The sequence below is a fragment of the Aquarana catesbeiana genome, linkage group LG04, assembly GCF_042186555.1.
Source record: "Aquarana catesbeiana isolate 2022-GZ linkage group LG04, ASM4218655v1, whole genome shotgun sequence".
NCBI classification, from domain to species: Eukaryota; Metazoa; Chordata; class Amphibia; order Anura; family Ranidae; genus Aquarana; species Aquarana catesbeiana.
Genome location: NC_133327.1, coordinates 235,676,396 through 235,700,257, shown reverse-complemented (window position 1 = coordinate 235,700,257; position 23,862 = coordinate 235,676,396). Strand labels below are relative to the sequence as shown.

The 23,862-nt window shown below is 40.8% G+C and overlaps 1 protein-coding gene across 4 annotated transcripts in view; it reads left to right on the top strand.

Moving 5' to 3' along the window:
• The window catches only part of PEX5L (peroxisomal biogenesis factor 5 like), a 364,561-nt gene that overhangs the window by 294,088 nt on the left and 46,611 nt on the right, over positions 1 to 23,862 (top strand). For 3 of the 4 annotated variants that reach the window (XM_073626275.1, XM_073626272.1, XM_073626271.1), the window contains one exon: positions 15,250 to 15,345. The exons of the other annotated variant lie outside the window; for it this stretch is intronic. In XM_073626275.1, the coding sequence (XP_073482376.1) occupies positions 15,250 to 15,345 (96 nt within the window). The remainder of the gene's footprint in view (positions 1 to 15,249; positions 15,346 to 23,862) is intronic. 4 annotated transcript variants of the gene reach the window in all.

Here is a 23,862-nt window from a genome sequence, read left to right as displayed (position 1 = left end):
ATCTCACAGAATTTAAGGATAGACTCCTCTGCTCCCGGCGGAAAAGATTAAGATGGCTGCAAGTAATATAAGATAAGGGATTGAGCAGTAGTGAAGTATTGGTCAGGTTCTCAATTCCTGAGATCCAGTGACCGCCGCACATCTGGGGGAACCAATTCCGAAAGGCCGGTACAGATCGTTCTTTCCCCTTAGAACTTGCAGTGCAACTAGTGTTGGGAAGGTTGTCCCACTCCTCCATTCTTCTGAACAAGACTACTTCAATAGGTTCAGTGACACTAAAGCAGTATTTCTTAAGGATATCACGTCTGGGAGAATTATTTCAGAGATCCAAGCGTCAAGCGGAAAACTACCTCATTGCTACCATAATCAAACAAAATAGCTCTGGTTTCTTCCTCTCCGGCACCAGACAAGGGTCTGCATCCTTGCTTCTGGGTCAAGACATCACCCTTCCGGCATGTCCAAACTGAAATGTCTGCATCACCACAAGCTGGAGTAATGGACTCTATGTGGAAAAAATACATGGAAGTGGCCCTTCTCTAGAAGGTCAGACAGTGGCCTCTTCAGGCCTGGCAGTATCAGAAGAAGACTGTCCACTAGGACAATGGCATTATCTCGAGTCAGAGTATCCTAAGGGGCTTATAGGACGAAGATAAATTCATCAATCTAGTGCAGAGCTCACTTTATCAGATGGGTGGCGTGCTCATGAGCAAAATTCAGAGGTCCAGAATTTTACAGGATACCAACCAGATTCATATACTACAAACTATTTTTTTGCCTATTGCAAAGTCAATTACGCAACAATGGAAGCAGGGGAGTTGACTTGAGTTCTAAATGAATCTAATATGTTGATTCAAACGCTTCAGGATGGCCCTCCCTTATAAGTTTTGTTGGCGCGCTACATCCCATTCATGTATGCTGTCATACTTGTGTCATGAAAACGGAAAATTGTATACTTACCTGACGGTAATTTTCCTTTCCTGATGCAAAGCATGACAGCATACAGGTCCCTCCCTTGTGCGTTTCGCATTTGAGTATAGTTATGAGAATGCCGCCTGGGGGGAGGCGACTCATTTATATATAGTATAACCATTCCTTATTGGGCAAAAGGCGGAGCCTATCCCATTCGTTTATGCTGTCATGCTTTGCATCAGAAAAGGAAAATTACTGTATACAATTTTGCATTGGAATGTCTACTTTCCAAAAAGGGGTCATTTGCGGGATATTTGTACTGTCCTGGTTTGTTAGTGTCTCAAGAAATTAGATCAGTAAATCAGGTGGGATCAGGTGGGATCAATTGTCAATGATTGGCACCATAGCTTGTAGACTCTATAACCTTCACAAAGACCAAATAATATACACTGATTTTGGTTATTTTTACCAAAGATATGTAGCAGTATAACTTTTGGCCTAAATTTATGAAGAAAAATTACTAAATTGCAAAATTTTATAACATAAACAAAGAAGAATTCATTTTTTTACAAAATTTTTGTTCTTTTTTTTATTTATAGCGCAAAAAATAAGAGACCCAGTGGTGATTAAATACCACCAAAAGAAAGCTCTTTTTGTGTTAAAAGGACATAAATATCATATAGGTACAGTATTGCATGACTGAAAATGTGCTTGGTTAGGAAGGGGCTATAAGTGCCCAGTGGGCAAGTGGTTAAACACCACCAAAAGAAAGCTGTAATTGTGTGAACAAAATTATAAAAAATTTTGTTTGGGTACAGTGTTGCATGACCGTGTAATTCTCATTCAAAGTGCGACAGGGCTGAAAGATGAAAATTAGCCTGGACAGGAAGGGGGTAAAAGTGCCCTGTATTGAAGTGGTTAATGGATGTGTGAAGTCAACACAGCTTCAGCTTATTTACTAAGTTTGGTGAACATTCACTCTGCAAAGTGATCATGGACACTGACTGGTGACAGTATGTAAGAAAAAAATATATATTTTTGTTATATTTTTGTATTTTGATTACATTTTTTGTTTTCTATTTTTACTTTTTCTTTTTTTTACATACAGTGACCAGAGCAATACAGTGTTACCATATGCTGCACTACTCTGGGAAGGTGATCATGTTTTTTTGTTCTTTTTTACACACTATGATTGCTTATAACTGTGAATTTTACAGTTATAAGCAACCATTTTTTTGTGAATGAAAACTATTCAATCAGTGTTTCATATTGTGATTAGCTGTGATTGGCCACAGCTAATCACATGAAATGGATGGGCTGTAATTGGCCATGTCTGTACCATGTGATCACTGTGACCAATTACAGAGCACATTGCAATAGTACACAATGAAAGGCATGAATCAAAGCCTTTCATTGTGTACAATTATCATGTAATCTGCTGTGATTGGCTTCAGCGATCACATGGTACCGGGAGCAGGCCAGTACAGTGATCTGTCATCGGCTGTGCCCCGTGGACACAGCAGGTGACACATCACGTCAGAGGGGGGCGGTGGGGGCGCTTGCGAGGCATGAACCTGGGAAGATGTCATATGATGTTCTCCCAGTATAATAGGGCTCCCGCCTGGCCTATTATAATATGACGCCTAGGTGGGAGCCCTATTATCCTGGGTTGAACAAAAAAACACTGAATGTGTGTACCAGGTGCGTTGTCATATGCCAACATATTTTTTTAATTGACAAGCTTTTTTAAGGGGTGTTTTCAATGTGTTTTGAATTTAAAATTTCAATACAGTTAAATAGAGTTAAAGCATTTGTTACCCCAACATTTCATATTCCAGATATGTGCCTGCTGTACCATGTACTTGTATGAGAAAGTATCCTGTTCTCATTGTATTACTTTTTTTGTGTGAAATCCCTGGTGTTCCTGTCAGTCCCTCTGCTTTCCTATGTTTTGCCTTTTCTAAATGTCTTGTCTTTCATTTTTATTTCAAACTGAATAGGTTGTTTTACAAGGTGATTGTTTACAATCACTTTAAATTGAGTGAATAGAGTTAAAGTGTTAGTAAATGCCCAAGATTTTTTACCTTCATGCATTCTATGCATGAAGGTATAAAATCTTCTCTGTGCATCAGCCTACTCAACCCCCCTAATACTTACCTGAGCTGGATCTTCCTCCAGCGCTGTGCACAAGAGCCTAGGCTCTGCGGCGACTTTCCTTCCTCAATGGCTGAGACAGCAACGGGAGCCATTGGTTCCCACTGCTGTCAATCACAGCCAGTGAGCCAATGAGGAGAGAGGGGTGGGGCAGAGCCACAGCTCTGTGTGTGAATGGACGGGAGCGAGCCCGCCTGGGTGCCCCCATAACAAGCTGCTTGGATCAGGAGAGCCGGCGGGGGACCTGAGAAGAGGAGGATAGGGCTGCTCTGTTCATAATTACTACACAGAGCAAGTAAGTATGACATTTTATAATTTTAATGTAAAAAAAATCCAAAGCTTTAATATCACTTTAACAGCCATTGACCAAGGCTTGTTATTACTCGTTGTCAAAGCATCAAAACATTGCTGTTGACTCCTAATGGCCTTGCAATGCACAAAAATGCAGAAAAAAATGGATTGCAGTATGCCCCCAGAGACAAATGCCCAGAACACAAGCAGACTGGGTTCCAGGTATTCGTTACTGGATGTATACTGCACTACATATAGGTAACGCTTGGTGTACCTTGCAGCTGCACCGGCTTTTAACCTCTCCCTTTGACAGACTCCCAGCAGTGGTGCTGGATGGTGTGCCTGTACCTTCCGCCAGCACCAATAAACTGGAGATACATGCACCAGGGTTAATGCCCAATTTGCATGAGACCTTAATATCTAAGATATTCTGGGTCAGCAGAAAAACCTGCACACTCTAGTCACTGTATTTTTGTTTGAGCCTTGGCATGTTTTAAAAATATGCTTTCACATAAGTATATCTATTATTCAGCAGATCCCAAGGATCAGAGGGTCACTAACAAGTGGTTATGGGAATGGCCTTCTATCCACTAATGCTTTAATGTTTTACGATTTGGTTGTTTTCACCTCTTGAAAAAATGACCTTTATACTCTGCGGTTTGTAATGGAGCAAGTCATTAAATATTGATGGTCTGGTAGTCAGCTGCTGAAATGTTGCTATATTAGGACAGGAGTATTTTTATATCCATTATCAATACTCCATATTAGTTAATGGAATTTCATTCTAGACTAAATCATATTTCGATGCTTTTACCATACTATAATTGTTTTCTCTACCACTGGAACATCTCATGGGGCTCTCGGGACTGGAGCATTGTTTCAGTGATGTCTAACTGGTCTAATCCTGACTAAAGCATTGATGTTTATGGTAGTCTTCAGCACTTTCTCACTACCTGTCTGAAGGACTGCTACAGTGTGTATGTCTTAAAAACATGGAATCACTTGCATCTTGCAGCATTTGATCCACCAGTAAAATAAGATTAATATACAGTATTTAATATATTATATTATAAAGTGATTTATACATATAAATAAATATATATTTTTTCTTAATATAAATAAATATAATCTTTTTTCTTAATAAAGCATACTTTATCACAGTTGACACTTATGTGAATGGTAACTGCAGGACAAAACACTTGTATGTATGTACATACATATTAAACATGTACTAAGCACACTGAGATGGTAAAGGGGCATTCATTTTATTTCTACATTGGCCTTTGTCTAGAAATCTTTCATAAAAAATATGTATAATTCGCAGCAAGGCTTTCAAGAATGAATGCCTATACTTACAATTGGTACACAGAGGTTGATTTACTAAAGTTAAAGTGGTTGTAAACCATCACCTTGTAAAAAAACCCACTCAGTTTGAAAAAGGAATGAAGGGCAAAAAATTTGTGTATAGCTTGAAAAAAATTAAAAATGCCTTCCACATTCCCTCTGTTCTCAGCTGCATATGAGCGGGGGGGGGGGGGGAGAAGCAGCAGCACACTGAGCTTCCCAGTGAAAGGCTGTGCAGGGGAGGCATGTCAGAACTAGGGATGAGCCAGCAATTTGAGTCGAATGTAAATTCGACTCAAACATCGGGTGTTCATTTCTTCTAAAACAAACTGAACATATGAGACGTTTGCGGAAAATTTGAGTGCCGCGGAACGCCCCATAATGCACTGCGAGCAGTGCATTGCTGTATGATGATTGGCCAAAGCATGCACCTGACCTGCATGCTTTGGCCAATCACAGCGCACTCTACTGAGAGAGCCATAATTAGCCAAAGGCAGGGTGCCTTTGGCCAATCATGGCTCAGGGGGACTAAGTCCACGCCCCACACTATATAAGGCTGCTTACACAGCAGCCGTGTGGAATGTTGTTGGCATGGACAGAAAGATAGCTTGGGTTAGATTAAGCAGGCAGGTTATTCAGTTAGTGGCAGTATATTTGATATATATATATATATATATATATATACTCTGCATTTAGACTATATATTCAGTGTTTACTCGATATTCAGTCAGTGCAGGCAGTGTATTAATATATATATATATATATATATATATATATATATATATATATATATATATATATATATATATATATATATATATATATATATATATATATACTCTGCATCCAATGATCCAGTGTAGCCTATATCTACAGTGCATTCTGTGGTGTACTGTTTCTAATATGCTTCAGGCGGTGTATTAATATATATTTACAGTCTCGTGTATATACAGGGGGTCCCCGGGTTACAAACAAGTTAGGGACTTTAGGTTTGTTCTTAAGTTGAATCTGTTTGTAAGTCGGAACAGGTAAATTTTTTAAGTGTAGCTCCAGCCAAAAAATCTATTTTTAAGTTTTGTAGATAGCATAGGGAAGGGTTATCACCCCTGTAACATTTGTTTTGCTGTCTGTGCCCATGTTCAGAAAATTTCACCTCACTTTCTGTCCCAATGACAACTGGATTTTGAAAATTTGGGGTTATTAGGGGAATAAGGATTGGTGATAAAGCATCAGTGGAGACACCTTTTTCCCATATTAACTCTTACAGGAGAGAATTTCCCTTCCTAGGGGTAGATTTAATCTCACTTCCTGTTGTCTCCCTCCGTTTGTAAGTAGGAGTCGTTTGTAAGTCGGATGTTTGTAAGTAGGGGACCCCCTGTATATATATATACAGTGGGCCAAAAAAGTATTTAGTCAGCCACCAATTGTGCAAGTTCTCCCACTTAAAAAGATGAGAGAGGCCTGTAATTGTCATCATAGGTATACCTCAACTATGAGAGACAAAATGTGGAAACAAATCCAGACAATCACATTGTCTGATTTTTGAAAGAATTTATTTGCAAATTATGGTGGAAAATAAATATTTGGTCACCTACAAACAAGCAAGATTTCTGGCTCTCACAGACCTGTATCTTCTTTTTTAAGAGGCTCCTCTGTCCTCCACTCATTACCAGTGTTAATGGCACCTGTTTGAACTTGTTATCAGTATAAAAGACACCTGTCCACAACCTCAAACAGTCACACTCCAAACTCCACTATGGTGAAGACCAAAGAGCTGTCGAAGGACACCAGAAACAAAATTGTAGACCTGCACCAGGCTGGGAAGACTGAATTTGCAATAGGCAAGCAGCTTGGTGTGAAGAAATCAACTATGGGAGCAATGATTAGAAAATGGAAGACATATAAGACCACTGATAATCTCCCTCGATCTGGGGCTCCACGCTAGATCTCACCCCGTGGGGTCAAAATGATCACAAGAACGGTGAGCAAAAATCCCAGAACCACACGGGGGGACCTAGTGAATGACCTGTAGAGAGCTGGGACCAACGTAAAAAAGGCTACCATCAGTAACACACTACGCCGCCAGGGACACAGATCCTGCAGTGCCAGACGTGTCCCCCTGCTTAAGCCAGTACATGTCCAGGCCCGTCTGAGGTTTGCTAGAGAGCATTTGGATGATCCAGAAGAGGATTGGGAGAATGTCATATGGTCAGATGAAACCAAAGTAGAACTGTTAGGTAGAAACACAACTTGTCGTGTTTGGAGGAGAGAGAATGCTGAGTTGCAACCAAAGAACACCATACCTACTGTAAAGCATGGGGGTGGCAACATGATGCTTTGGGGCTGTTTCTCTGCAAAGGGAACAGGACGACTGATCCGTGTACATGAAAAAACGAATGGGGCCATGTATCGTGAGATTTTGAGTGCAAACCTCCTCCCATCAGCAAGGGCATTGAAGATGAAATGTGGCTGGGTCTTTCAGCATGACAATGATCCCAAACACACTGTCGGGCAATGAAGGAGTGGCTTCGTAAGAGGCATTTCAAGGTCCTGAAATGGCCTAGCCAGTCTCCAGATCTCAACCCCATAGAAAACCTTTGGAGGGAGTTGAAAGTTCCGTGTTGCCCAGCGACAGCCCCAAAACATCACTGCTCTAGAGGAGATCTGCATGGAGGAATGGGCCAACATACCAGCAACAGTGTGTGACAACCTTGTGAAGACTTACAGAAAACGTTTGACCTCTGTCATTGCCAATAAAGGATATATAACAAAGTATTGAGATGAACTTTTGATATTGACCAAATACTTATTTTCCACCATAATTTGCAAATAAATTCTTTCAAAAATCAAACAATTGTCTCTCATAGTTGAGGTATACCTATGATGACAATTACAGGCCTCTCTCATCTTTTTAAGTGGGAGAACTTGCACAATTGGTGGCTGACTAAATACTTTTTTGCCCCACTGTATATATATATATATATATATATATATATATATATATATATATATATATATATATATATATATATATATATATATGTAGCACTAACTCTCGGTGGAGCTGCTGATTTAAGCGGGCTTGTTACCTTCACTCTCGACACCCCTGTTTCACCGGCACCGGGTCTAGGGTTCCGTTGAGTTTACCTCTGGACGATAAAAGCACCAACACTTGAGTACGTTTTCAATGCTTTATTGAACCAAGTAACTAAGGAAGTAGCAGGAAAGAGGCAGGAGGGAAGCTGCAGGGAAGCTCAAATACCTTTCTTTAGGATTCTTGAGAACGTCCTTTGAAGTTGAATATTGTAATCGGATGCAATCCCCCCGGGGGACCCAATCTTTGCTCGCCTGGATAGGCCTTTCTCACTAGCCTAGCAGCCAGTACGTAGCACGAACAAAAGTCTCTGCCACAGACTTGCTTGAAATGAACCCGTACGATCCTCTGCCACAGGATGTATTAAATTTGCAGTGAATGTCAGACACAGTACTTGGACCTCTAAGCCAACCCGGCAGTACTATGCTGTAGAACTACTTTAGGATACGTCCTCCAACCGAGTCACCAGGCCCCTCTCCAGACCAGCACTCTGCATGATCCTTCCATGACGGGTCCTCCCCTGGGATCTTCTCGGTTGTCCAGCTTCTTCACTCTGGATAGACAGCTCAGGACCATTCCTCAGCTGCTGTGGTAGGCCCCAGACATGCCTCTGGGCCCACCCACACGCTGCAGCGGCCCGGGCATCCGGAACGGAGGACCACGAGGTAGCACTCTAACGCATACCTGTTGGCCAGGAGGGCCAGCAGGTGGCTGTAAACGAACCCCAAAACATGGCGTCTGTCCCATAAATACCCTCTCCCAGAATGCAACTCGGAGGACCACCTCCACCGAGTTGTCTCCGGGACAGAGGAGCATCCATACGCTTCGACATGTTGCCCTTCCAACACCAGCCAATGGTAACAGCGACACCCACCAGCTCAGTGTGGAACCACACGCAACGTCAGCCAAGCTGGAACAGAGGCAAATCTAACTTCCCTAAGGAGCAATTCACTAAAGTTACCTATCAGATGGTAGATCATAAATCTACCAGCGCTACATATATATATATATATATATATATATATATATATACACACTCTGCATCCAGTGTAACCTATATCTACAGTGCATTCTGTGGTGTACTGTTTCAAATATGCTTCAGGCGGTGTATTAATATATATTTACAGTCTTGTATGTATATATATATATTCTGCATCCAGTGTAGCATATATCTACAGTAGGATTGAGCCGAACACCCCCCGGTTCGATTCGCAGTAGAACATGCGAACAGGCAAAAAATTTGTTCGAACACGCGAACACCGTTAAAGTCTATGAGACACGAACATGAATAATCAAAAGTGCTCATTTTGAAGGCTTATGTATAAGTTATTGTCATAAAAAGTGTTTGGGGACCTGGGTCCTGCCCCAGGGGACATATATCAATGCAAAAAAAGTTTTAAAAACAGACGTTTTTTCGGGAGCAGTGACTTTAATAATGCTTAAAGTGGAACAATAAAAGTGAAATATTCCTTTAAATTTCGTACCTGGGGGGTGTCTATAGTATGCCTGTAAAGTGGTGCATTTTTCCCGTGTTTAGAACAGTGCCTGCAAAATTACATTTCTAAAGGAAAAAAAGTCATTTAAAAGTACTCAGGCCATAATGAATTGTCGGTCCCGGCAATACAGATAAAAAAAGTCATTGAAAAAACTGAGGGCGGGGCCACACGGTGACGTTCCCGGGTGACCCAACTCCCCTCTGACGCATGGGGACTTCCCTATGGCTTTCCCAGGGTGTCAGAGGGGGGTGGGGCCACTCTCTTGTCCCCCCTCTTTTCCTGCAGCCTGCCAGGTTGCGTGCTTGGATAAGGGTCTGGTATGGATTTTTGGGGGGACCCCAGAGCCATTTTTTTTTAATTTTGGCACGGGGTTCCCCTTAAAATCCATACCAGACCTGAAGGGCCTGGTGTGGAATTTGGGGGGACCCCCATGCAATTTTTTTTAAATTTTGGTTCGGGGTTCCCTTTAATATTCATACCAGACCCAAAGGGCCTGGTAATGGACTGGGGGGATCCCATGCCGTTTTTTTCAATGACTTCTTTTATCTGTATTGCCGGGACCGACAATTCATTGTAGCCGTGAGTACTTTTAAATGACTTTTTTTCCTTTAGAAATGTCATTTTGTGCAGGGACTGTTCTAAACACGGGAAAAATGCGCCACTTTACAGGCATACTATAGAATTTGCCGCAAACACCCCAAGTTGTTCACTATTCGGCGAACACCCGATGTTCGAGTCGAACTTATGTTCAACTCGAACATCGGGCTCATCCCTAATCTACAGTGCATTCTGTGGTGTGCTGTTTATAATACACTTCAGGTGGTGTATTAATATATATATATATATATATATATATATATATATATATATATACATACATATATATATATATATATATATATATATATATATATATACATATATATATATACATATACAGTCTCGTATATATATATATATATATATATATATATACTCTGCATCCAGTGTAGCCTATATCTACAATGCATTCTGTAGTGTACGGTTTCTAATACACTTCAGGCAGTGTTTTAATAAATATATATATATATATATATATATACAGTCTCAAATATATATATATATATATATATATATATATATATATATATATATACGCTGCATCCAGTGTAGCCTATATCTACAGTGCATTTGGTGGTGTGCTGTTTCTAATACACTTTAGGCGGTGTACACAATATAATACAGTGTGTACCATTTCTACTACTTTTCTGGTGGTGTACACAGTATCTAATACAGTGTGTACAGTTTCAACTACACTTCTGGGGGTGTACACAGTATCTAACACAGTGTGTACAGTTTCTACTACACTTCTGGTGGTGTACACAGTATACAATACAGTGCAGCTCTTGTACAGTTTCTAATACAGTGCAGGCAGTGTACACAGTATCTAATACAGTGTGTACAGTTTCTACTACACTTCTGGTGTTGTATACAGTATACAATACAGTACAGCCATTGTACAGTTTCTAATACAGTGCAGGCAGTGTACACAGTATCTAATACAGTGTGTACAGTTTCTACTACACTTCTGGTGGTGTACTAACTATACAATACAGTGCAGCCATTGTACAGTTTCTAATACAGTGCAGGCAGTGTACACAGTATTGAATACAGTGTGTACAGTTTCTACTACTTTTCTGGTTGTGTACACAGTATCTAATACAGTAGTATAGTTTCTAATACACTTCAGGCGGTGTATGCAGTATCAAATATAGTGTGTACAGTTTCTACTACTTTTCTGGTGGTGTACACAGTATCTAATACATTGTGTACAGTTTCTAATACACTTCAGGCGGTGTACACAGTATCTAATACAGTGTAGTATGGTGTTGCAAAACAAAAAATACATATACATGTCCGGAAAGCCACCAAGGAGAGGCAGACGCTCACAGGCCACTAAAAGAGGGCAAGCAGCCTCTGTGTCTACAGTCAACAGTGGTGGTTGTGGACATGGTGCATCCTCTGCAGGTGATCGTGGGGCACGCTTGTCCTTTTTTTTTTGCTGCTGGCCGTGTTATTAAGACACAACATGCAGAAGAGTTGGTGAAGTGGATAACAAAGCCATCCTCATCCCCTCATCCTCCGTCACCCAGGCTCAGAGTAGTTTGCCTTCCAAAGCAGCTGCCAAAGTGGCCTATTCCACCAGCTCCTTGTCCACAGTCACTCCTTCCGTAGCCCCACCATCATGCACAGAGGAGTCCCCAGAATTATTCGACCACAGTGTTGGGTACATGCTGCTGGAGGATGCGCAGCTATTTGAAGACTTTGAAGGTTTCCAGGTTGAGGAAAGGAGTAACATGAGCCTAGAGAGAGGGGATGCCACAGAAGGCCAAGAAACTGGCATTCATGTTCCCCCAGCTGCAGCATACTACCAAGTTTGCTCCAGTGATGAGGAGGGAGGGGATGATGAGGTCACTGACTGTACTTGGGTGCCTGAGAGGAGAGAGGAGGAGGAGGCACAACTCCAATGAGCCAGGATGTCCTCTAGGGGCAGCCTAAGGACAGCCACACTATTTCACTATCACACCGCAGAGCTCCGCAGGTGCAGGACGCTGCTGACTCCCGGCTGACTTTTAAAAGTCCCTTGGTGTGGGCCTTTTTCGACACGTGTGCAGCAGATCGCACCGTTGCTGTTTGCAACCTATGTCTGAAGCGGATCAAGCGTGGCCAGAACAGCAGCCGCTTGGGCACCACATGCTTAACCAGACATATGACGACCTGCCATGCAGTCTGTAGGCAACAGCACTTGAAAGATCCACATCATAGAAAAAGGCAGACTTCTCCTTGCTCCTCACTGGGATCTAAAACCCTACTATACCTCCAGTCCTCTCAAAAACCTGCACTGAGAGGAATGAAGGTATAGCAATAGGTGTCCCAAGTACTTGCAGCCAATCTGCTAGCAGTACACCACCAATTGATTTTAGCAGGCAAATTTCCCTACCCCAGTTGCTGAACCGTAAAAAGAAATTCGGCCCCAGCCAACTCAGCATCTAAATGCTAGCTTGGCCAGATTGCTAGCACTGCAACTGCTGCCTTTTCAGCTGGTAGACTCTGCCCCCTTTTTGTGGAATGTGCTGTACCTCAGTGGCAGGTTCCAAAACGCCAAAGGGAATGCAAGCTGCCCACCGACCACCTCATTTGTTACATGCTCACCAGGTGGAACTCAAGGGGTGAGGGGAGCTTGGCTTTTTTTTGCAACGCCAGTGGCTACTGATCAAGGATGCATGCACTGTCCTCTCACCATTTGAGGAGGCCACAAGGATGTTGAGCATGCATGCGTCAGTGACACAGAGGCAGACCAGCGGAAGAAAGAGCAGGACTTACTTTCCTCTCAAAGCCGCCTTTATCCAGATAGCATTCCTGTGGGCCTGCCAAACACACAGGAAAAAGAGGAGGAGGAGGAGGATTGTATCAGCATGGATGTAGAGGATAACACTCAGCAGCAGTCTTTGGGGGATGGTTTTCAGTCCCCCGAAACCCAAGGAGTTGTACATGGCTAGGAGGTAGTTATGGATCATGTGATCCTTAGTGACCCAGAGGACTCAGCATCGAATGCCTCTGCAAACTTACACTGCATGGCCTCCCTGATTCTGCAAAGCCTGCAAAAGGACCCTAGGATTCGTGTATCAAGGAGAGGGATCATTACTGGCTGGCAACCCTTCTTGATCCACGTTCCAAGGGTAAGGTTGCAGAACTCATCCTGCCTTTGCAGAGGGAGCAGAGGATGAAACACCTTCAGGAGGCCTTGAAGAAAGGTTTGTGCAATGCATTTCCAGACCCTGGGAGATTACCATTTCCTGGTGCTGGACAATGTGTTGCTGAAGCTTCGTTCAGTCAGAGGAAGGGCGGTGGAGAAGGTGGCTGGCTGATGCCTTTAAACAATTTTTGAGTCCTCAGTGCCAAGGTCTGATTGGTTCAAGCAACCAATCGCCAGCGTCTGCATTATATGGTGCAGGAATATCTAGGGGCAAGAGCAGACTTGGAGACCTTTCCAACAGAGCATCCACTGGGTTACTGGGTATTGAGGGTGGACCACTGGCCAGAACTTGCTCAATATGCAATTGAGCTACTGGCCTGTCCTGCATTCAGCGTGCTTTCTGAACGCACATTCAATGCTGCTGGAGGGTTTGTAATAAATCAAAGAGTGCACCTGTCCACAGACTCCGTTGATAGGCTCACATTCATAAAAATTAATCAGTCTTGGATCAGCGGCTATCAAGCACCTGATGCTGATGTAACTGATTGATTTTCTTTGGATGTGGGATCCCTTGAAGACTGCTTATGCTGACTATCCTATTCCTCCTCAATCTTGATAAAGCTAGCTTCCAACAATATTTTTGGTTTAGGGCACCACCACCCAAGGCCCAATTTTCATGGGCATGTAATTACAATTTTTGATCTAATATTTCACAGCAGGGCCTGTTCCTGCACCCTACAAAAGAATCTGTGAGGGGTTACAGTGTTGTGGCATCACCATCACCACCCAAGGCCCAATTTTTCTGCCCCTGTTTAACAGGGGCATGTAATTACAATTTTTGATATAATATTTAAACGCAGGGCCCGTTCCTGAGCCCAACGAGAGTAACCGTGAGGGCTTGGAGATGTTCTGGCGCCACCAAAAAACAAAGGCCCAATTTTTCTGCCCCTGTTTAACAGGGGCATGTAATTACAATTTTTGATATAATATATCAGAACAGGGCCCATTCCTGAGCCCAACAAGCGTAACAGTGAGGGCTTACAGTGTTCTGGTACCACCAACACCTAAGGCCCAATTTTCTGCAAAGTATATAAGGCAGGCCGTATGGTATATATACTGCTTTTCAGAGTATATAGTGCCTGGGGGCCTAGGGGACCCCCAGTCCATTTTTTTTAATGCGCGGGGTTCCCCTTAATATCCATACCAGACCTGAAGGACCTGGTATGGATTTTGGGGGACATCCATGCCATTTTTGGTATTTTTATCTATATTTCCGGGATTTGACAATACATTACAGCGGCGAGCAGTTTTAAATGACATTTTTTCCTATAGAAATGTCATTTTGCTGTGCCACTGCTGTAAACATGGGAAAGATGCGCTTACTAAGGACACCCCCCAGGCACGATATTTAAAGGGATATTTCATTTTTATTGCTTCACTTGAGGCATTAATAAAATCACTGCTCCCAAAAAAACTGACCTTTTTGAAACTTTTTTTTGCATTGATACATGTCCCCTGGGGCAGGACCCGGGTCCCCAAACACTTTTTATGACAATAACTTGCATATAAGCCTTTAAAATGAGCACTTTTGATTTTTCACGTTTGCGTCTCATTATTTAACCGTGTTCGCACAAATTTTTTGCCTGTTCGCATGTTCTGCTGCGAATCGAACTGGGGGGTGTTCGTGCTTATCCCTAGTCAGGACAAGCCTGATCATTGGAGGAGAACAGGCTGAGTTCCAAGCATAGCTAGAGAACTGACCACAGTGTGTTCTCCTGCTTAGCATGGTCAGTTTTTAATAGTAAAGCAGAGTGACTGGCAGGAACACCAGGGATTTCACTCAAAGGAAGCAGTACAAAGAGAACAGGATACTTTTTCATACAAGTACATGGTACAGCAGGCACATATCAGTAATGTGAAATGTTGGGAAAAAAAAGTTTTAAATAGATTGTGCACTTTGCAAGTACAGTTGCACTAGTTTTCCCCAGAGCTTAGTAAACGTTTTACCACTGCTGATTTCCATCATCCAATCATCCAATCATGTGCAAAATTTTTTTTTTTTTTCTTGCACCTGATTGGGTATTTTTTACAAAGTGAAGCTTTACCACTTTTACATTTACTAAGGAAAATGAGTGCAACTGCACTTGCAAAGTGCAACTCCATTTGCCTCCAGTAAAAGTGTTTGAATGTTTAGTATTGTATTAAAAAAAAAATTGTTTTTTCAGGGACTACTGAATCGGGAATCACGTTTAGGGGGAGCATATCTGTCCAGAAACCATTCACTGGAAGAAGAATTTGAAAGGGCTAAAGCTGCAGTTGAGGTAATGTGTTATGAACAGTTCATGCACAATTATCAATATTTTTAAAATAATGTTTTTTATTTAAAGTGGACCTTCAGATTATTTTTAAAGTTTCCCTATCTTGTAATTCTCCCCCCTTCCCATAGCATAGTTAGATTTAAAAAAAACTCCAAATATCTTTTTTTTTTGTAATTGTCCTGCTGTACTTCCTGATTTTTTTTCCCTCCTAGGTGAATGATGTAGTATCTACTCCCGTTGACTCCTGGGGATATCAGCGTCACAAATCCCAAGAGTTTTTGGGCACAAATTTTTGTTGTTATTGTGAGATTTCCATCCTTGAAAGGGAGGAAGAACTTGGAGGAGGCGGACACTATAGCTTCCCCATTGTTTATAAGTTGCCATAGCGCAGGATCGAAACTTCCGCTGGCGCTGCCATTGCTATAGTAACCTGTTAACAATGGCTTTTCCGCACTGTGTGCAGGTGCGTGCTATACCCTTAATGCCTGCACCTATACAGTATATTGTGGCATTTTTCTTTGAAAATATATATAAAAAAAACATATTTAAAGAGTAACTCTACTTTTGATGAGAAAAAAAAGAACGATTATCCCAATGTATATTGCAACAATTTGAACACATTTTGTAGCAGAGTCTAACCTTTTTCTGCTCTGCAGAAAAAGCTGTTTGTTTTATCATGTCCTTTCCAGACTGATTCGGAATGGGAGGGTCTGGTTCACTATAACCACCTGGTGCATTCTCAGTGTTATAATTAGGAAAGCTGCAGTGCCTGCATCCCTTTAGAAATAGTTAGCCTTTAGGGAGTATGTTACCATAAATTAAATTCCTATTGAAGGGGATGCCTTAAAGTGTACTTGTATTTTGGTCCAGAAATCTGAGAAATTCAGTGAGCCAATTAAACAAGTAGAAAAGTACATTTCTTTGGGCACATTGTACACCAGCAGTGTAAAAAATGCTTCCAGATTGCCATATTGTATTTAATTTTTTTTTAACATTTAAAAAAAAATGACATTGACTTGATTGAAATGGAAAGGCATTTTTAATAACATTAAATTACAAAATAGGTTGAGTAGCGATTTTTATATGCGATATTATTTACTTGATGAAAATGGAGATTTCCTTTAACCTTCATGTACATTCATTATTGCCAATATTCTACCTAGTATGTGAACAAAATTTTCTAGCTTTGGTTATTTTCAGCCAAAAATGATGATTTTCAACTACATGTTACATGTTATCTTGGTCACATTTTTTTTAACTCTTTTTATTGATGAAGAAGCATTACATCAGTGCAATCAACATGATGCTCAACGTGAGCACAAAAAGGTACATAATATGGTTTACAGACATGAAACAGGTCAAATAAAGACATACAAAACATTGCTTAGAATTCCAAAGTGGAGTTCAATCCTGAATACTCTTCTGAGTTTATAAATACATATTTAGTACTAGCAGGTAAGAACCTGGGTCATGATAAATAAAGATTCAACTCTCCCTAGGTCACAGATCAATTATAACTGTGCACAACGTTATCCAATAATGATGGTAAGAGAAGAAGAACACCATGCATCCCAAATCTTATTGTATTTTATAGGGCATCCTCTATGCTCAAAAATGAGTTTTTCGTATGGCAATATATGGTTCACCATCTGTATCCATTTATGAACTGATGGGGGGGTAGGTTGGATCCATTTAATTGCAGTAGCTTTTCAAGCTAAGAATAATTTCTCTCTCAGCATAGTTCTATCATATCTCTGCCACTGCTCCTCATTCAGAATGCCCAGAAGACACACTTTCGGGGTGTTTAGTACAGATACAGATAGAATAGAGGAGAGAATGTCAATCACCTATTTCCAATATCTAGGCATGGCAGGGCATAACCACATAATATGGACAAAATCATCATTTGTGTAGTCACACCTAGTGCAGCTTGCAGTGGGTATGCGATGCATAGCATGTAACCTCGTCGGTGTGAGATATGATTGATGCAACATGTAACGCTGTATTAGCTTATTATTAATGGCCGGAGAGACATATAAGTGAGAGGAACAAGCTTTCTCCCAATCCTCATCTGATAGATCAGGGATAAGCTGTTGCCATTTAGAATACACCATCAGGGGAGTTTTGTTAATAGTGGCGGGTAACAAATGGGAAAATATCTAAAAAATAAGACCTCTATGGCCCTGCGATCTTTACACCCCTATAGATGGATAATTAGAGAAGTTAGGGGGTTATTTACGAAAGGCAAATCCACTTTGCACTGCAAGTCTAAGGGGTAGATCTGAAATGAGTGGAAGCTCTGCTAATTTTATCATCCAATCATGTGCAAGCTAAAATGCTGTTTTTTATTTTCCTTGCATGTCCCCCTCGGATCTACAGCGACTTTACTTCCAAGTGCACTTTCAGTGCACTTTCAAGTGCACTTGAAGTGCAAAGTGGATTTTCCTTTAGTAAATAACCCCCTTAGTGTTGTTGATTCCAAACTGCATGTGCAGTGCATGGCTAAATTGGAGATTCCTGTAGAAGGCAGTGCAAGGGAGATCATATTGTCTTTGTACCTCATCAAAGGAAGAGAGGACATTTCCGTTGTAGATGTCCTTAATAGTGGTGAGGCCTTTTTGTTTCCAAAAAGAATAATCTGCAAAGTGTAATAAATGGGGCAGCATGGGATTATGCCAGATAGGAAGTTCAGCAGCGATTCCTTTAACCTCTGCTATGTGTTTAGCTTCTCGTTAAACTGCACAAGATAAATTCAAAATTGTCAAACGTACTTTTTCCAACACTGTTATTGGCACATCCAATGCTATTAGTAAATGGTTCAGTTTAAGAAAATATGCTAAATGTGACTCAACTACTGCTGGTGTGACAGGTGTCAGCCAGTCAGAAAAGTTGCCCAGCAATGTAATAATAGTACAGATTAGGAAGTGTCATGCCCGCTTCCACTTAGTGGCACTGCAAGGTGGAAAGTTTAATCTGTCATCTGTTGTTTGCCCAAATGAATGAGCTAAATAGTGCATGCAATATTTCAAAGAACGATTTTGGCACCAGGACCGGCATATGGGAAATCACGTACAGGCATTTTGTCAAAAGAATCTTTTTTATTCGATTTATTCTGCCCGCTACGGACAGAAGGAGTTTAGCCCACATATTACGTTTAGTTTTGATTACTTGTAGTAAGGGATCCAAATTAAATTTCAAGGCATCTGGGGGGGGGGAGTGTAATAGTTATCCCCAAATATTTAAATGAGGATACAATTTAAAGGGGCCTGCTGCTCCTCCCCATAAAAAAACCTGGGGGTGGAGGGGCATCAAGGCTGACTTTTGCCAATTGATTTTAAGGCCCGAATACATAAAATATTGGTAGATTATCTGCATGGTGGCTCCTAAAGATATATAAGCGTTTTGTAAATATAGGGTGAGATTTTCTGCTTATAAACCTATAGTGTCATTACCCAGTGAAGTACCCGTGAGGAGAGAAGACTGACGAAATCTCAAAGCCAAGGTCTCTATAGCCACAGCGAACTGGTCACATTTTTAAACAAAACTTTCAGGTTGAATTATGTTACAGAACTTATTTTTAGGATTTTCTTCATCTTACTTTTCACCCATCACCTCCAGAGATGGGCACGATGGAAAAATGAAAGTGTAAGTTCACCTTTACAGAAAAATCTGTAAGGTGAACTTACACAGGACCCCCTCCTAACCCCACCCCCCCCCCCGTCCCGCTGACCTGGACCGCGGCAATCTCCCCTTCTAAGCCACGGTATATCCGCGTCAGGAGTCCGGAGCTTCCCCTCGGCATCCACACATCTTCTCCATAGCTGACAGGACGGGCTATGCGGCTGCTGATTGGTTCGGCGCCGCCCATATGACGGTGCTGACCAATTAGAATGCTCCAAAACGTCCCTCCTGACGAGGTATGTTTTGGACAATCATTCAGCTCGGGGGACTTTGTAAGCCCTGGGCTCCTGACGCAGATGTACCGGGGCTTAGAACAGGAGATTGCCGCGGTCCAGGTCAGCGGGGGCGAGGAGGGGGTCCTGTATAGGCTCACCTTACAGATTTCTGTAAAGGTGAGCTTACCCTTTAATTTAGTTTTGTTTCGTTTATGATTCCTTTGTTAAGTTAATCGTTTTGTGTCATCATATTTTGTTATGTTAGAATGATTTGTTTTTAGAATTTGTTTTATATATTCAGATTAGTTTTGTATATTCGGATTCGTTTTGTATACTCGTTCCAAATTGAAGTTATTTTGGAAGATTGGCTATATCCGTTTTAACGTGTTCATTCATTATTTTGGGAGATTATGCACTTTGTTTGGGTTGGATGGAGGTGGATCCATCAAAATTTCTGAATCATAACATAACAAATGGAACTAAACTAATTTTGGATTTATTTGTTATGTTATGATTCAGGCCGGGTTCACACCTCCGACAAATGCAGCTCGCAGCAGGGGTCCAGTGCTTCCCTGTTCTCCGTTTCAGGGTCGATTCAGGGCTGAATTTTTGACTGATTTCGGCCCTGAACGAAGCCAAAGACACACAGCGTTCCTGTGCAAGCCGCTCTGCAGCCGCAACAGAGGTATGTGAACCGGCTCCATAGAGAGCTGGTCACAGTCTCCTGTCATGCAAATTGGATGCAGAGAAACCCACATCCAATTTGCATAGGTGTGAACCCAGCCTCAGATATTCTAATGGATCCACCTCCATCCAACCCAAACAGAGTAAGGGCCCTTTCACGCCAATAAGTTTTTGATCAGTTTTCAGAAAAATGCATGAAAAATGCATCCCTGTAAATCCTATAAAACGCTTCACACTGGTCTTTTGCATTTCAGTTGCACTTTTAAAAGTCCTTCATGCTGCATTTTTGCTGCATGTTTGGTGTGGTAAAACGAAACAATTGAGTACTGTCCGTGATACTTTTTTTATTTGCACTGACATACAATTTTTCAGGACAAGCTTTCTGGGTATGTCCCCTTCTTCAAGGTTCCAGCAGTACTCAACAATCACCTAAACCGTGGGGTAAAAAAAAGAAAAACGCAAAACAAAACTGCACCTCTCCATTGAACTGAATGGAAACGAAGGCAAAAACTCATCAAAAATTAAACGCACCTGTGGGAAGTGCTTTGTCCAGTCATATGTCGGGGAAAAACGCATTAAACATGCATCAAAAATGCAAGGCACTTCAGCAAAAACGCAGCAAAATTGCGTATGCGTTTTTATACGCATTTTTGCAGCAAGGCAGTGTGAAGGCAAACTAAACAGGAATCGTCATCTTATTTCACTTTTATACCTTGGGGCCCTTTCACATTGATCAGTTTTTTGATCTTTTAAATCCTATGGGAATCTTATGGAACTATTCACGCCGGTTCATTGCATTTCAGTTGCATATTTAAAAGTGTGCTTGATGCATTTTTGTTGCATAGTTGGTGCGGTAAAAAAAACACACCAAAAGAGCACCTCTCCATTAAAATTAATGGAAACCATTGCAAGAAATGCTTAAAAATGCAGCGCACTTCTGAGAAGTGCTTTGCCCAGTTACAAGTTCAGGGGGAAAACGCAATGCAAACATGGCAAAAATGTGGTAAAAATGCGTGTTTTTGACGCATTTTTGCAACAGAGTCGTGTGAAAGCAGCCTTACTATATTTATTGCAATATGTTTCCATATAGTTATTGCAATATATTTCCATTCTTTTCAATAAAGAACATCTTAATGCAAATAAAAACTAAATGGATACAAATCAGTTTGGATTATTCGTTATGCCATTATGTTATTTTCAATGCTTCAAACATTAAAAAAAAGGTCCCAATGAAACATATAAATATTTAAGAATTTGTTGTTTCGCTGTGATTTTTTTCGGATTAGTTGAACTTTGTTTCTCTTGTAATTCGGATGTATCCGAATCTCCGAATAACGAAAATGTTGTCCAAATTTCAATTTCGTAACGGAACGAATCGCCATTTTGCCAGTATTCTACATTTTTCACCCAATCCCACAGGCTTAAAACTTTTCAAATTTACACATTTCTTTTGAACTTGTAAAAGTGTTGCACACATATTGTATAAACTAGGCCTAGGTGTGCCCATGGGGGTTATTTACTAAAATTGGAGAGTGCAATATCTGGTGCAGCTGTGTATGGTAGCCAATCAGCTTCCAGGTTGTGTTGTCAAAGCTTAATTGAACAAGCTGAAGTTATGCTGGCCATACACTATACAGAAAATCGGCCGAACCCATTTTCAAAAAACGAACGTTCGACCGTGACCGCAAACGATCGTGCCATCATATAATGACCGATAATCTGTTCAGTGGACATGAATAAATAATTTTGTGTTCGTTTTTTTACATATACCTAGTGCAGGCAGTTCGGACGGGAAACACATTAACCTTGTAATTTATCGTACGTTCGGCAGAAATTTTCCAAACATGCCGTTCGTTTTTTTTCCACAAAAACGTCACAAACGATTATCGATTTGTACCCACTAACTTGCCGAAAAACGAACGAAGTGTCCATACGAATGATTTTTCGGCCGATTTTCTGTATAGTGTATGGCCAGCATTAGAAGTTGTTTGGCTGCCATACACAGCTGCACCAGATTTTGAGTGCTCCAGTTGTAGTAAATCTCCTCATTTGTCTCAAACTATCCTGCTAACTGGATAACCTCAACATAAGCTCCATGAAATTGAAAGAGCCCTTCACCTCCAACCAAAAATGTTATGCCTGACATTCATGAATTTAATGGTATTTTTTTGAAACATTCAATCAGAAAAAAGAGACACAATTAATTTACTAAATAAGTAGAGCATGTTCACTTTACAATGTAAATTTTCACTTTACAATGTAATTTTTTATTTAGATAAGTAAATGAGGTGAAGCTAAATGAAAATTAATTTTACAAATAATACTCAATTGTGTACAAAAAAAAATAAAACATGATTTTTTTATTTCACATGAATGGATAATGAAAACACTATGTAAGTAAAAATGTTGCTGGCAGGATTTTATATAATTTTTTAAATGATACAACCTGTCTCAACCCCCTTAACTGACCCCAAGTAACCTCTTAAGCACTGAATGAACAAAAAGCAGTTTATAACAAGCAGTATTTTGTTTATTTGTTAACATAGTGTGTTAATGTTTAGGTAAATAATAAAAAAAAAAAAAAAAATGAATGAATGAATGAACTAATGGTTCATAAATTTAAAATTTTATGTCCACTATGTGAAAGGAGGTTGGTACATTGGTACATTTGATGTGGAGATGTCATAAGTTGGTTAGGTATTGGACCTTAGTCCTGGACACTATTAATAAGGTGTTCAGAACTAATGTCCTGTTGGAGCCCAAGATGTATATTGGGGTGGCTAGATGGAGAGTTTTATACCCTTCAGATGTATACGGCAAGTCTTTGATTGTTGTATATAGCGCGCAAGTTGATAGCACAGAGATGGATCTCTATGGCTCCCCCAACTTACTCTTTGTGGGTAAAATCAGTAAATTAAGCTTTGGAAAGAGAACACATGGTTTATCAACATAGGGGATTCCTAGATACATTTAGAAAACTATGGGGCAAATGGTTAGACACTTCAGGGTTGATTTTGTCACAATTAGTTAGAGATAGGTTGTTAGGGTGTAGCACATAAATGGGATGCTATTCCGTTTTTTGTTTTTTTTTTCTTGGAATTGGAGGGGAATAATAAAGTACAAAGAATATACAGTGCCTTGAAAAAGTATTCACACCCCTTGAAATTTTCCACATTTTGTCATGTTACAACCAAAAACGTAAATGTATTTTTTTTTTTGGATTTTATGTGTCAAACTACGGCCCTCCAGCTGTTGCGGAACTTCACATCCTATGAGGCATAGTAAAACTCTGACATTCACAGACATGACTAGGCATGATGGGAACTGTAGTTCCTAAACAACCGGAGGGCCATAGTTTGATAGACCAACATAAAGTGGCACATAATTGTAAAGTGGAAGGAAAATGATAAATAGTTTTCAAAATGTATTACAAATAAATATCTGAAAAGTGTGACATGCATTTGTATTCTGCTTCCCCAAGTCAATACTTTGTAGAAGCACCTTTTGCTGCAATTACAGCTGCAAGTCATTTTGGGGATGTCTCCACCAGCTTTGCACATCGAGAGAGTGACATTTTTGCCCATTTTTCTTTGCAAAATAGCTCAAGCTCTGTTAGATTGGATGGTAAGCATCTGTGAACAGCAATGTTTAAGTCTTGCCACAGATTCTCTATTGGATTTAGGTCTGGACTTTGACTGGGCCATTCTAACTATTTAATCTAAACCATTCCATTGTAGCTCTGGCTGTATGTTTAGAGTCGCTGTCCTGCTGGAAGGTGAACCTCCGCCCCAGTCTCAAGTCTTTTGCAAACTCTAACAGGTTTTATTCAAAGATTGCCCTGTATGTGGCTCCATTCATCTTCCCATCGACTCTGACCAGCTTCCCTGTCTCTGCTGAAACAAAGCATCACAATAACATGATGCTGCCACCACCATGTTTC